Raw genomic sequence first — 14,577 nt, 5'->3', positions numbered from 1 at the left:
TATGTTCATTGAAATAGTATGCATTTTTAACAATTTACAATAGCTAATATCTGGAAACAGCCCAAGTGCCCATCAGTAGATGAGTGAATAAAAAAGCTGTGGTACATTTATACCATGGAATACTATGCAGCAGCAAAAAAGAAGAATCTCTTACCCTTTGAGACAGCATGTAGGGACCTGGAGTGTATCATGCTAAGTGAAATAAGTCAGTCAGAGAAAGACAAGTATCACAAGATCTCACTCATATGTGGAATCTAATTAACAAAATAAACTGAAGAACAGAGTGGATCCAGAAACATGGAAGCATGGAATAGACTGCGGAATCTTGGAGGGAAGGCGGGAAGGGCGGATGGGTGGGAAGTAATCAACCAAAGACCTTGTATACATATATGTATAACCCATGGACACAGACAATAGGATGGTGCAAGGCCTGGGGCAGGCTGGAGGGGGTCAATGGGGGAAGGAGGGGGACATATACTAGTATAATACTTTCAACAATAAAGATTTATTTTAAAAAATAGTATGCATTTTTAGTTATTAATATTTTGGTTTTTAATATTTACAGTAGCCTCCCCCCCCCACCCCCCGATCCATGATCTCACTTTCCATGGTTTCAGTGAACTGTGATCCAAAATATTCATGGAAAATTCCAAAAATAAACAATTTATAAGTTTTAGTTTGCTCACAATTCTGAGTAGCATGGTGGAAACTCATGCTCTCTTGCTCCATCCTGCCCAGGACACAAATCATCCCTTTGTCCAGTATATCCACACTATCACTCCCATGAGTCACTTAATAGCCTTCTCTTCTTGGTTATCAGATGGACTATCAAGATACTGCAGTACTGTCCTAGCCGGTTTGGCTCAATGGATAGAGCGTCAGCCTGCAGACTGAAGGATCCCAGGTTCGATTCTAGTCAAGAGCACATGCCTGGGTTGCAGGCTCGATCCCCAGTGGGGGGCGTACAGGAGGCAGCTGATCAATGATTCTTATCATTGATGTTTCTCTCTCTCCCTCTCCCTTTCTCTCTGAAATCAATAAAAAAATATATTTTAAAAAAGATATTGCAGTATTTGTTCAAGTAACCCTATTTTACTTAATGCCACATTCACATGACTTTTGTTGTAATATAATTGTTCTATTTTATTATTGCTGTTAATCTCTTACTGTGCCTGATTTATAAATTAACTGTTGGTTTCAGGCATCTAATGAGGGTCTTGGAATATATACCCAGTGGGTAAGGGGACTACTGTATTCCTCTTTTGAAATAAATGGGGGAGTGCCTCTGATGACATTCACTCAGAAAGTGTCTTGCTCTCTTTTCAGGGAGAGTGAATTTTAAAAATTAATTATTGATCGCTTCCCCTATAATTGATTTCCTTCTGTACCATCAAATGACCATTTATTGTCTTTCTTGGTTATTATTATTTTAATTTTTATTTATTGATCTTAGAAAGGGGGTGAAAAAGAGAGAGAGAGAGAGATTTGTTGTTCCACTTATTTATGCATTTATTGGTTGATTCTTGTATGTGCCCTGACTGGGGATCAAACCTGCAACCTTGGTGTATCTGGAGGACACTCCAACCAACTGAGTTACCCTGGCAGAGCCTTCGTTGGGTATTGTACTTAAGCCTAGATTGGTCATCGCTGGGTTGTGTTTGAGCAGTGTTATGCTGAAACGTACTTTGGGCTTGGGGGAACTCCTCCTGGGTCTATATGGACATCCAGAAACCAAAGAGTTCCTTTTGCCCTGGGCTAGTGCTCAGCCTTTCCAACCAAATATTGATATCTGAACTAATCCCAAGGGTTTTCCTGGTGCTGTGTTCTAAGAACAGAATGCTGCCTTGGTGAGAGAGGTCCAGGAACTAGTAGGCTTCATCTTTCTTCAACCTGCCTGGCCTTTGGCAAGTATGGGAGTGTTGACAGCGTTCTGAGCCTTCTTGGCAGACAAGGAAGGTCAGAAAGAGAGGTCGATAGGCAGAGGGCCAGGTCCCTGCTTGCTTCCTTAGTGAGAATTAAGCATGTCTGGCTGGCAGGCCACATGTAATTACAGAGACACAGCATTTCAGCAGTTGGCAAGGGAAGTGAGAGGAAGGGACAGCTTCGAGTCAACCACAACCTGGATCTGAGGAGGTCAAACTCACTTCACTTGGAAGAAATAGAGAAGGAAGGAAGCTGAGGGCTTAGCAAGGTAAGTAACTTTTTCATCAACCAGTTTGCTGGCTTGGTTTGTAGTTGACTAAAGCATTAGCACCTCAGGGAGTGTTAATCACTGCTCAAGCAGCTGAATGTGGCCATAATAGCAATGCTCCCAATGTATTTCTCCTTTTCTCTTTCTTTTTCTCAGCCCCTTTTGAGGCTCCCCAATGACTAACTTCACTCCCCTTCTCCTCCCTACCTCTCCAAGGGCATTTTGTATTTGCTGGTGAATTACAGAAAATTAAATGGGCCTTCCTGGTCTGAAGGTGAGACGTAAGGCTTTTTGTGGTAAGGAGGGGGAAAGATGGGAATAAACTAATAATTTAGGGGGGTTGGTGATGAAGGATAGAGGCCATCCAGTTTGTCTTCTCTCCAGTCCTTGGTGTTTTCTCTCATATAAACTGGGAATAAATTAGAGCCCAGTCACTGGAGACAGAAAAAAGTTTAAATGATTCCCTTTCTCGGAGTAGACTGAACTCTGGAAAATGCTGAAAGCTTGCTGTAATTCTTTCCAACGTCTCCCTGGCCCCCTCTGTTTTTTTGCCTTTCTCTCAGTAACTGTCCCGGCCCCAACAACTTGAACGGGGAGGATCCTGGGGCTGGGGCACACCAGCTCACACATGAGTTCGAGTTTGTGGGGCAAGTGCAGAGCCCAGTCCCCTTATTTAATTCATCTGTATCACGAATCTGCTGTAAACACAGGAAACTATGGCAGCAGGGGTTTCACCAGCACCACTCCTCCTCCCCAAGCTGTGTGATCGATCCCTTCACTTCCAGGCAGTTCCACCAACCCCCAGAGAGCCAGGAGTTAACCTCTTATTGGAGGAATACCTTTCTTTGCAAAGGCAGATAAGTACCTCCCTGGTCTTATTTGGCTTCCATTGTAGCATAAAGGTTCTTTATTGAACATCAGGAAGGTATTTATTATTATTTCTGCGATTTTAAGACTCTTGAGTTGTCTCAAAGATACTTTTCCTCCCTACCTATAAACAAAAGATGAGCTCATTCTCTCAAGGTTTATCTTGCCTGAGGGGGCTGGGTAGAGAGAGCAGATGAATGCTGCTTCTAGAAATGCAATGGTTATATAGAAATGTGATGGAAGTGTGTGGTCTTTAAAAGTGGAGGGGCCCTGGCCAATGTGGCTCAGTTGGGTGGAGTGTTGTCCCCTACACCAGAAGGTTGCAGGTTGGATTCCGGTCAGTTTCACATATCTTGGTTGTGGGTTTGATTCCTAGTGCCAATTGATGTTACTCTCTCAGGTCAATTGTCTGTCTGTCTGTCTGTCTGTCTGTCTGTCAGTCTGTCTATCTATCTATCTTTTCCTACCTCTCTTTAAAATCAATAAACATATCCTAAGGTGAGGATAAAAAAATGCAGGGAAGCCCTGACCGGTTTGGCTCAGTGGATAGTGTCGGCCTGCAGACTGAAGGGTCCCAGGTTCGATTCCGGTCAAGGGCATGTACTTTGGTTGCGGGCACATCCCCAGTAAAAGGGGTGTGCAGGAGGCAGCTGATCGATGTTTCTCTCTCATCAATGTTTCTAACTCTCTATCCCTCTCCCTTCCTCTCTGTAAAAAATCAAATATATATATAGTGCGGGGAAGAGTTAAGTTAGTTAGGATCCAAAGATGTGAAGGCATGAAGGCAATTCCATCTACCTTTAGTAAAGGGCTATGACTCTTAAGTCCTAAAATGATCTATCCTTAGGTCTAATTTCTTCTTTATTGGTAGGATTTTAGAAGATAGGTTATACAGATGAGATTAGCTATCTGTTCTGTAGACTCTGAAATCATCCATTCATCTCTGGGTCAAAGGGAGAGCTTAAAGGGGTGGAATGAAAGGGTGAGGAGAAAGAAAATACAAAGGAAAATATAAATTAGTTCCTCCATTAACCTGAGGAAAGGGTCGCAAGATAATGGATATTAGCTAGATGATTCTGGGAAGGTTTTTATGTGTTTGTTCTGCTACCTACATCTCAGCTGAATGATGACCTGGAGATTTTTTCCTAACAAATTTGGTCTGGAAGGATTAAATGTCAGACCATTTTTGTAACAAAACATGATCCCTGGTTTGAACTTTAATAGTTAGTTACCTCATTCAAACCAACCACTGTCAGTATTTTTATCCTCTCATATTTCCCTGTGCCTGGAGACAATTAATCTGGGGGGGGGGGGGGGTAATAACGTTTTAGCTTCACGATCTCTATGGATAACTTTTTTAAAAATTGAGGTGAAATTCACAAAACAAAATTAATCCTTTTAAAGTGAGCAATTAAATGGCATTTAGTACATTCATACTGTTGTGTAACCACAACCTCTGTTTAGTTCCCAAACAGTTTCATCGACCCCAAAGGAAAACCCCATATCCATTAAGCATACTCCCCATGCCCCCTTCCACTCTGCCACTGCAATTTGCTTTCTTTTTTCTTTTTTTAAAAATATATTTCTTTATTGATTTCAGAGAGGAGGGGAGAAGGAGAGAGATAGAAACATCAATGATGAGAGAGAATCATTGATTGGCTGCCTCCTGCACACCCCACACTGGGGATGGAGCCCGCAACCCAGGCATGTGCCCTTGGCCGGAATCGAACCTTGGACCCTTCAGTCTGTAGGCTGATGCTTTATCCACTGAGCCAAGCCGGCTAGAGCTGCAATTTGCTTTCTTTTTCTGGATTTACCTGTTCTTATAATTTTGTTGTTGTTAATTCTCACCTGAGAATATTTTTTCCTACTGATTTTTAGAGAGAGTGGAAGGAAAGGAGAGGGGGGAGAAGGACAGAAACATTGATATGAGAGAGACACTGGTTGGTTGCCTCCCACAAGTGTCCCAACTGGGGCTGGAGATTGAGCCTGCAACCCAGATATGTGCCCTTGGCTGGGAGTTAAACCCCATACCCTTCGGTGCACGGGGGCCAACACTTTAGCCACTGAGCCACACTGGCCAGGACTGAATTTACCTATTCTTGATATTTTATATAAATGTAATCGTATAACATGACCTTTTATGTTTGGCTTCTTTCACTAGCATAAGCTTTTTGAGGTTCATCCATGTAGCATTTATCAGTACTTCATTTCTTTTTGTGTCTGAATAATATTCTATTATATACATAACCCAATTTATTGTCAAAGTAAGAAACGTCCAAACCTGTCACAGTTCTTAAGAGTTTATTTGAGCCAAACTGAGGAACAAGATCTGAAAAGCTCTGGAGAATAACAGTTTTGCAACTGAAATTAAGGAGGCAATTAAGGAAGATTACATGGAGAAGGGGGAAAAAGCAAGATGGGGATTGGATTATAGGATAGTTAACAAGATTATGTGCTCTTATGAGGTGGTAAGGCTTATTTCATAGGTGTGTTAACCTAGGTGCATAGAAACAATGGACAGAGCTTCCTTAAGGCAAAGATAAATCCTTTTAAAAAACATTTTTTTTTATTGATTTCTGAAAGGAAGGGAGAGGGAGAGATAGAAGCATCAATGAGGAGAGAGAATCCCCAATCAGCATGCCCCCTCCTGGGGACTGAGTTCACAACCCAGGCATGTGCCCTGACTGGAATTGAACTGTGACCTCTTGGTTCATAGGTTGGCACTCAACCACTGAGCCACACCAACTGGGCAAGGCAAAGATAACTCTTTTGCTAAAAAGTTATATGCCTGGGGAGTGACCTACCCAGTTAGGAATTTATGATCAGATCACCCTGTGAGGTTAATTTCCATAGAACCCTCTCCCCCCGTTTTTTTTCACATTATTCATTCATCTGTTGGTGGACTTTTGGGGTTTTATACTTTTGGGATATTGTGAATAGTGGTACTATGAACATTTGTGTATAAGCATTGTTTAAGTACCTGTTTCCAATTATTTTGAGTATATACTAAGAGTGATATTGCTGGGTCATATAGTAGTTACTATGTGTTTAACTTTTTGCAGAGCCGCCATACTGTTTTCCATAGTGGCTGTACTATTTTACATTCCTACTATCAGTGCACAGATGTTCCAATTTTTCCACACCTCACCAACACTTGTTATTTTCTGTGGTTTTCTTTATAATAGTCATCCTAAAGGGTGTGAAGTGGTATCTTGTGGTTTTGATTTGCATTTTCCTGATTAGCATAGATGAAAAAGGGGCCACATACCAAACCTGACAAACTCAGGAGAGAACAGTATGGTGGGCTTTACAGACTCAGAGACCAAAAGTAACCAACCACATAGGATAGTCTGAACATAAAAATTTCTAACTAACAGCGGGTTATGCTGGTAGGCATGTCCTAGACCTGTGGCTTCCTTGACAAAGGTCAGTCTTCCTTGACAAAGTGAGCCTGTCTGTTGTCTTTTTGCATCTAAAATAACATACCTCTGCAATGTCAGAGTAATGGTCTGTTCCAGACCCCCGAGGGCACACCCACTGCACCAGAGCAGGAGACCAGAGAACCCATCATTATCTCCCTTTCCTGAATACCATCTCTATGTACTGTAAATATTAATTATTAATGATCCTGTACCCACCTATGTAAAAGAGATTTGTCTCGCCCGGCTGGTGCGGCCAGGAGGGTAAGCATTGACCTATGAACCAGGAGTTCACAGTTTGATTCCTGGTCAGGGCACATGCCCTGGTTGCAGGCTCAATCCCCAGTAAGTGGTGTGCAGGAAGCGGCTGATCAATGGTTTTCTCTCATCATTGATGTTTCTATCGCTCCCTCTCCATTCCTCTCTGAAATCAACACTAATTTATTTAAAACAAACAAACAACAAAAAAGAATTATGTCTCTCTGTTTTACTTTTTTATTCAATTCCAGAGATTTCCCTATTTTGCTTTCTTCCTCCCCCTTAATCTACCACTGAAACTGGAAACAAAAGGGTCTGCGCTGCCTGCTGCTACCGGAGTCAATTAAGTAGAAATGAGGTTGAATCTTTATGATGCGTTTATTTAATCAGATAGCTGACAATCTGAGAGAGCAGCAGGTATAACACCCTGAAAAGACGCTCAAGTCAGTGTTATATAAGATTAAAGGGTGGGGGGCAAGGGGCAGGAGAAAAAATCTAACAACTAAGTGAGTTCCCAGGGTCTGCTCTCTAGCATTGTCCTGAAAAGGTTAGCTCTCAGCGTTTGTCTCTGTCCCTGGTCTGCTCTCAAAATGTATCTTCTGAGTGATGGGGCCACCTGGACTTCAAGGTCGACTTTCCTGTTTTCCTTTTTCACACTGCACTCGCAGGGTCTGTAAGAAAACCTCTTACCTATAGTTAGTAAGGTGGGTAATACTAAACAACGATGACTCTGTTCCTATTATGTGCCCCTCCCCTATCACCACCGGTGGATTTCATGGAAACCTTCCGCTGTCTCTTCCTGTATTTTATTCTAATGTATAAAATAAGCTGCAAAACTGTCATTCTCTGGAGCATTTTATTTCAATCTGTTGAGAGTTTGCTTTCTGGCAATTGTCCTCAGATTGGTTCAAATAAACTTTTTTCCCCCCAAATAAACTCTTATAAAACTTTTTCTTAGTCTGGACACCCTTTTGTAACATTAGTGACGTTGAACATCTTTTCATGTGCTTTTTGGCAGTTTACATGTTTTCTTTGGAGAAATGTCTGGTCAGATCTTTTGCCCATTTTTGAATTGGGTTGTTTGGTGGTGTTGAGTTTTAGAAGTTCTTCACAAGTTCAGGCTATTCATCTCTTATCAGGTATGTGATTTACAAACACTTTCTCCCATTCTATGGATTTCTATTTCATTCTGTCCTTTGCTGCACAAAAGTTTTTAATTTTGATGTAGTCCAATTAATCTATTTTCCTTTTGTTGCCTGTACTTTTGGTGTTATAACCAAGAAATTGCCAAATCCAATACCATGAAGCTTTCCCCTTTGTGTTTTTATAAGACTGTAATTTTAGCTCTTAGGTTTAGGTCTTTAGACTCAATCATCAAGCTCAATCTATTCTATTTCATTAATTCCACAGAATGTTCCCATCTACATTTCTATGCTCATGCTCTTCTCTGTGTTTAGAAATCCTTTTTTTCTATCTCCTTGTATTCAAAGTATTACCATCTTTCATGGTCTCTTCTAGCAATTTTCAACCTTTTTAATCTCATGGCACACATAAACTAATTACTAAAATTCTGCAGCACATCAAAAAATATTTGCCGATCTGATAAAAAAATATATAATTTTGATTCATTCACATTGGATGGCTATTGTATTGGTTGTTGTCATTTTTAAAATTGACAATCTAAGGCAGCGGTTCTCAACCTATGGGTCTCAACCCCTTTGGGGGTCGAACGACCCTTTCACAGGGGTCGCCTAAGACCATCGGAAAACACATATATAATTACATATTGTTTTTGTGATTCATCACTATGCTTTAATTATGTTCAATTTGTAACAATGAAATTGGGGGTCACCACAACATGAGGAGCTGTATTAAAGGGTCGCGGCATCAGGAAGGTTGAGAACCACTGATCCAAGGGAAGAGAGGTTAGTGCCTCGTGGCTAGTCCAGTATTGCTTGTTTTAAAAATCCTTGTGGCACACCGGTTGAAAAATTGCTGGTCTATTCCAACTGCTCCCTGCTTTTTATTTTATTTTATTTTTTTTGCTCCCTGCTTTGTAAAATCTTCCTATGAAGAGACTCACTTCTTCTGATCTCTTATTAGTGCTTTAGTTTCACTTTTCTTATAGGATATCAATACAAATTTATTTTCTTAAAAAGTATGTCTCTCTGTTTTACTTTTTAATTCAATTTCAGAGATTTCCATTTGCTTTCATATATATATATATGTATATATATGTATATACATATATATGCTGCCTTATACTATAGTTTACATTTAATCTCTCTATAAGACATTTAGATGTTAAGTATATTTTTCACAAGTTTTTTCATTATAGTATTTTGTACATTATTTTATATGTTTATAAATAAATATTTATTTAATGAATGGATGATTTTATTTTTGTCAATGTAGTTCTTTTGGTTTGCTCGGCACTCGGAGAAGGAATGGTAAGCCAGGGAGGGAGGCCATCACAGAGTTCCTGCTGGGTAGGGGGTGGGTGTTGGTGTAGGTATGGGTGTGGTTGCGGGGTTAGTTCTACTTCAAAACTCACCTCTTGCCCAGCCGCATGCCTCAGTGGTTGAGTGTTGACCTATGAACCAAGAGGTCATCGTTCAATTCCCGGTCAAGGCACATGCCCAGGTTGTGCGCTCGATCCCCAGTTGGGGTGTGCAGGAGGCAGCCAATCAATGATTCTCTCTCATCATTGATGTTTCTCTCTCTCTCTCCCTCTCCCTTCCTCTCTGAAGTAAATGAAAATATATTATAAAAAACACAAACTCATCTCTTTAGGAAATTTTTCTCATAATTTGCATTACTTGCATTGACTATGTAACTCTTAGCATTCTGGTGCTCATTTAATTTGCACGTCTTGATTTATTGCCTATAAATATGATGATAGGCCTTTTAAAATGAATGTTTTACTTTCCCAACTAAATTAGATTGAGTTATTCAATTAGATGGTAGTTTGTGACAGCCCAAACTTCTGTTGCTTTTTCTTTTAAGTTGATTTTTTGAAATACACTCATATATGAATACTAGAGGCCTGGTGCATGAATTTCATGCAAGAGTAGGCCTTCCTTCCCCCAGCTGCCAGCACAGGCTTCCCTCTGGCACCCAGGACCCAGGCTTCCCTCACAGCCCCAGCTTCATCTGGAAGGTTGTCTGGTCTAATTAGCAATTACACTTTTATTATTAAATATATTTTTTGTATAAAAAAAGTCAAAAGTTGCCTTTAAGTCTAAAGTTGCCTTTGATCAACTCAGTTCCTATCTTAGTGCCTCTCCCCCCGAGTTAATCACTGTTATTTGTTTTAGAGGAGCCCTGCCAGACCTTTTTCTATGCACTACTTACAGACATATTTATATTTTACTAGAGGACTGGTGCACAGATTCGTGTGCCCTCTCCCAATCTGGGACCCCTCGGGGGATGTCAGACTGTCAATTTCAGCCACATCCCCACAGGCCAGGCTGAGGGACCCCACCCATGCACGAATATGTGCACCAGGCCTCTAGTATGGATATAAGATCTTTGGTTAATCTCTTCTCACCCTCCCCCCTTTTCCCTCTAAGATTCATCAGTCTGTTCCATGTTTCCATGCCTGTGCATTGAGCGTCTGCCCCCTGGTGGTCAGTGCGCATCATAGCTACCAGTCGAACAGTTGAAAAGTTGCTTAGGCTTTTATATAGAGATATAGAACATCATATGTAATATTTCCCCCTTGTTTTTCTTTGTAGTGATCAATAATCAGTAGATCAGAAATAAGTCTTACTGATACCTGGGTCTGAAAGACTAGAATGAGAAGTGAAAGGTCAAACGTATGAAAACACATCATATGTATCCAGCTTGCAAAATTCCATTCTATATCTTGTCTACATATAGTCCCCAGGTATCAGTGGACAGGCCATGGCTCCACGGCCCCGGCGACGAAGGCACAAGAAATCTTCCTCATCAGTGGCTCCCACAGCTGTGACCCAGCCTACAGCTGTGACCCCTGTGCCTCTGACCCTCTCAAAACCTGGCCCCAGCATTGATGCACTTGGCTTCTACTCCTTGGACAATAATGTTCCTGGCCTATCCCAGCTGATTCTTCAGAAGCTGAACATGAAAAGCTATGAAGAATACAAGTGAGTGACTAGCTCTGTGGAAGAGCAATTTGTAGTCACCCTTAGAAATGATTTCAAAAGGTGGAGAGGGAGTATAACTTGGGAATAATGAAGTATTTGCAACAAGGGATTTTTCTCATCCTGACTTTTGCCAGTTCGTTACTATAGAAATTAAAAAGTATAATTTGTGCCATGGCTGGTGTGGCTCATTAGGCTGGAGCATTGTCCCATACACCAAAAAGTAACAGGTTCGATTCCCAGTCATGGAACATACCCAGGGTTCAATCCCCAGTCAGGGCATGTGCAGGAGGCAGCCAATTGATGTTTCTCTCACATCGGTGTTTCTCTCTCTGTCTCTCTCTCTATAAAAGTCAATAAAGAAGAAAATGAAAATAAAAGTGCATATTAAAAAAAATATATATATCTATATATCTATATATCTATCTATCTATATATATATATATATAATTAAGTCAAAATGATGGGAGCAGGTAGAAATACAACATATAGGAGGCAAAGGAGGGGTCCTGAGAGACTTTGGAGATACTCTTTTTCCTATTGCTGTACCGTTTCATGCTGTCTCTGCAGGTTGGTGATAGATGGGGATACTCCTGTGTCAGGCTTTGGATTTCGATGCCCTCGAGAAATGTTCCAGAAGATGGAGGACACATTCCGATTCTGTGCTCACTGTAGAGCACTCCCCAATGGCCTTTCGGACTCCAAGGTCCTCCGGCACTGCAAGAGGTGACTAATCAGGGGCTAATAGGGGAGAGATCCAGAAACGATCCTGTTCTAAGACCTCATTGTAGGAGGAAAGGTTTCACAAAAACATAAGGCCGACTCCTCATTCTATGTGATCCCGGCCACAGACAGATTAGAAAAGGGTTGGGCTCCTGCTTGTTTTTGGTGCTATGGGGAAGTCACACAGAGATCCCAGTACTATTCTACCTTCCTCCTCTTGAGAACTTAAGGGGTAAGACCATAATCTGTTCTGGGCAGGTTAGGGTTGAGACATATGCATGGTAAGAGGGCAGCCACAACCTCCTGGAGTTATTTTTTCTTTAAGGGATGTAAAAAGTGAGTTGTTGCAGATAGAGACTAAGGTGTTACTCTGACCCAAGAGAAAAACTACATTCCCAATCTCTCCTGCCTCCCCTTCTAATGTAGTTCCCAAATTTGGTTGCAAATAGCTGCCATTCCTCTCCCTGCCTTACCCAGTAATTTTTCTTCCTAGGAACAGGAATATCAATTCTCTTCCCCAGATATTCTCCCAATCACCTTTGAAATATAGGAACCAATATTTCTGGGGCTTATTCTCTCAGGTGCAGAAATGTTTATTACTGTGGTCCAGAGTGCCAGAGGTCAGATTGGCCCGCCCACAGGAGGGTTTGTCAAGAGCTGCGTCTTGTAGCTGTGGACCGTCTCATGGAATGGCTTCTGGTCACAGGTGGAGTGGTGGTGTTGGGGAACTCTGCCATAATGGTCAAAATTGATTGTTCTTAGAGAAAGAGATGAAAGCATGTTGTTATGAGGGGAAAATGAAGAACGGAGAGGGGCAGGATAGTGAGGCCTCCCTGGTCACAGGTTGGGAGAATGAACCTAGAAGGAACATTGAAGCCAGAGAAGAATTTGGTCACTTCTTTGTTGTTCCTTCTTTCCTGCAGGAGATTTTGTCCTACCCGCAGGACCCTGGCCATGGCTTCCGGAAGTCGTACAGGGCTGGGACACCTGGTTTTCAATGCGGCGCCTACAGCTAGATGCTATACTGGCTGCTGTGCTAGATAGTCATGTCATGACCACCCTGTGGGCCAGTGCAGGGAGGCCAAGGCCAGACCCAGATGTCCTGCAGGACTCTTTGAAGCGACTCCTGACAGATGTCCTGTCACGGCCTTTGACCCTGGGCTTGGGGCTTCGGGCCTTGGGGATAAATGTGAAGAAGATTGGAGGGAGCACAGTGCACGTAGTTGGCGCTTCCCACGCGGAGACATTTCTCACGCGTCCCGGGGACTATGATGAGCTTGGTTACATGTTTCCTGGACACCTTGGCCTCCGTATAATAATGGTGGGTGTAGACGTTGCTACTGGCTTTTCACAGAGCACCTCAACTTCACCTGTGGAACCTGGCACCATTCAGCTTAGTGGCCATAGGGGCCTCTACCATAACTTCTGGGAGGAGCAGGTAGAGACTGGGCAGACAGCCCATCCAGATTTGGTGGTGGCATTCCATCCAGGTAAGAGTGGTTCAGGGAATACTGGGTGGGTCCTCTGGGAGTTTTCTATTCTGACTCTTGTATTTTCTATCTTTGGAGCCACATTCATTAGGTCAGGTTAAACACAATATGATGATGACCTTGTTGATCGTTAGCCTTATGTGCTACACCTGGGTTCAGAATTTTCCACTGAAGAACCTGGGGTGGGTGATAGTGATAAATGAGCATCTGCAGTGAGCAAGGTGAAGGTTAGGATGGACACAATCAGAGAAGTATCTACCTCAGCCTTTCCCCTCTCTATTCCATAGGTTTTCACGCTTCCCCGGACTTGATGGAGGCTTGGCTGCCCACCCTTCTGCTACTCCGAGATTATGAAATCCCTACATTGATGACTGTTTACAGGTTTGGACCTCTTCCTATTTGTGACACCTCCCTGACTCACTCAGGCCTCTATTTATAGAGATGAGCTCATTTCTCTCTCCTTTGCTCATCTTCTGCCTTCTGATGAGGATTTTCTTTCTTCTCACACTTGGCTTTCTGGTCCCCTTGGAACAAAGGCCTATGTTAGTAAATTGGGAATTAGTGAGACATCTGGGAGGGAAGGATAGCCTTTGCCTACTCCAGTCTGAGGTAATTTGGGGGCTTGATGAGCCCAGAAATGTCAAGTTCTGAGCACTTTCTCTCCTATCTCTCTCATCAGCAGAGCAATTTTTCTTCTGTCTCCCTCAGCCATCAGGAGCTGGCAGCCTCTCTGCAGATTCTGGTGGACCTGGATGCACACATCATTGCCTATGGAGCCAACCCGTTCTCGTCCCTCAAACCTGAACAGGTCTATTCCAACCCCAACAAGCAGCCAGTTTACGGCAGCGCCTACTATATCACGTTTCTTGGGAGCTCCTGCCAGCTGGATAAGAGGCAGTTGGAAAAGAAAGTAGATGGTGGGGATTAAATAGCTGAGCCAGATTCTCACTGGATACCTAGAAAAGGGGGGGGGCTGATAAAATTACCCTGCTGATGCCGGTTTATTGCCAACTTTGAAACTTCATTGTCCAGGTAAAGCTTCTAAGCAGCATGGGAATTCCTATATGATGTGACTCATTTCTGAGAGGTTAGCCACAGGCAGCTTCTAGAGTCGGGATTCTAGATTTGGTGTGCGGCAAGAGGCCTCAGTGACACCAGATGGCACCAAGGAGAAGCATGGCACCTTATTTTGAAAGACTTCTTGTCCAGCAATTTGGTCTAAAAAATGGAGAGGTGTTAATGACTTGAGGTGGTGCAAGAAGGAGCAAGTCAGAGAAGTGGTGGGGTACCTGGGGAGGTTGTGAGGATTGGCACACTGTTCTATTTCTTGGCATTTTCAAGATAAGTATCTCATGTTTGTATTTTCTGTTGAGCACTTTCAACCCTAGAGCAAGCAGCATTTTGCCCTGGCATTATATTTTAGATATTCCAGTTATATCAGACTTTACTTAAATATACTCGAGTTATTTGTTTTCATCTGATCTATACCACAATAAACTCAG

The 14,577-nt window shown here is 42.3% G+C and overlaps 1 protein-coding gene across 2 annotated transcripts; it reads left to right on the top strand.

Annotated features, from left to right (window-relative positions):
- The first annotated feature begins 627 nt into the window (after positions 1 to 627).
- Positions 628 to 14,577, top strand: MSS51 (MSS51 mitochondrial translational activator). Of its 2 annotated transcripts, XM_070431954.1 has the most exons (7): positions 628 to 904; positions 10,621 to 10,865; positions 11,433 to 11,588; positions 12,167 to 12,291; positions 12,509 to 13,075; positions 13,363 to 13,456; positions 13,784 to 14,577. In XM_070431954.1, the coding sequence occupies exons 2-7, from the start codon at positions 10,645 to 10,647 to the stop codon at positions 14,001 to 14,003; spliced, it is 1,383 nt and encodes a 460-aa protein (XP_070288055.1). In that variant the 5' UTR covers positions 628 to 904; positions 10,621 to 10,644; the 3' UTR covers positions 14,004 to 14,577. The 2 variants fall into 2 exon arrangements, with proteins under 2 accessions (XP_070288055.1, XP_070288056.1); XM_070431955.1 differs by lacking the exon at positions 628 to 904 and having other exon boundaries at positions 10,537 to 10,865.

This window comes from Myotis yumanensis, unplaced genomic scaffold (genome assembly GCF_028538775.1).
Source record: "Myotis yumanensis isolate MYYU_CA2020_CCGP unplaced genomic scaffold, mMyoYum1.0.hap1 SCAF_13, whole genome shotgun sequence".
NCBI classification, from domain to species: domain Eukaryota; kingdom Metazoa; phylum Chordata; class Mammalia; order Chiroptera; family Vespertilionidae; genus Myotis; species Myotis yumanensis.
The sequence above is the reverse complement of the archived record's forward strand: the minus strand, read 5'-3'. Positions and strand labels throughout refer to the sequence as shown.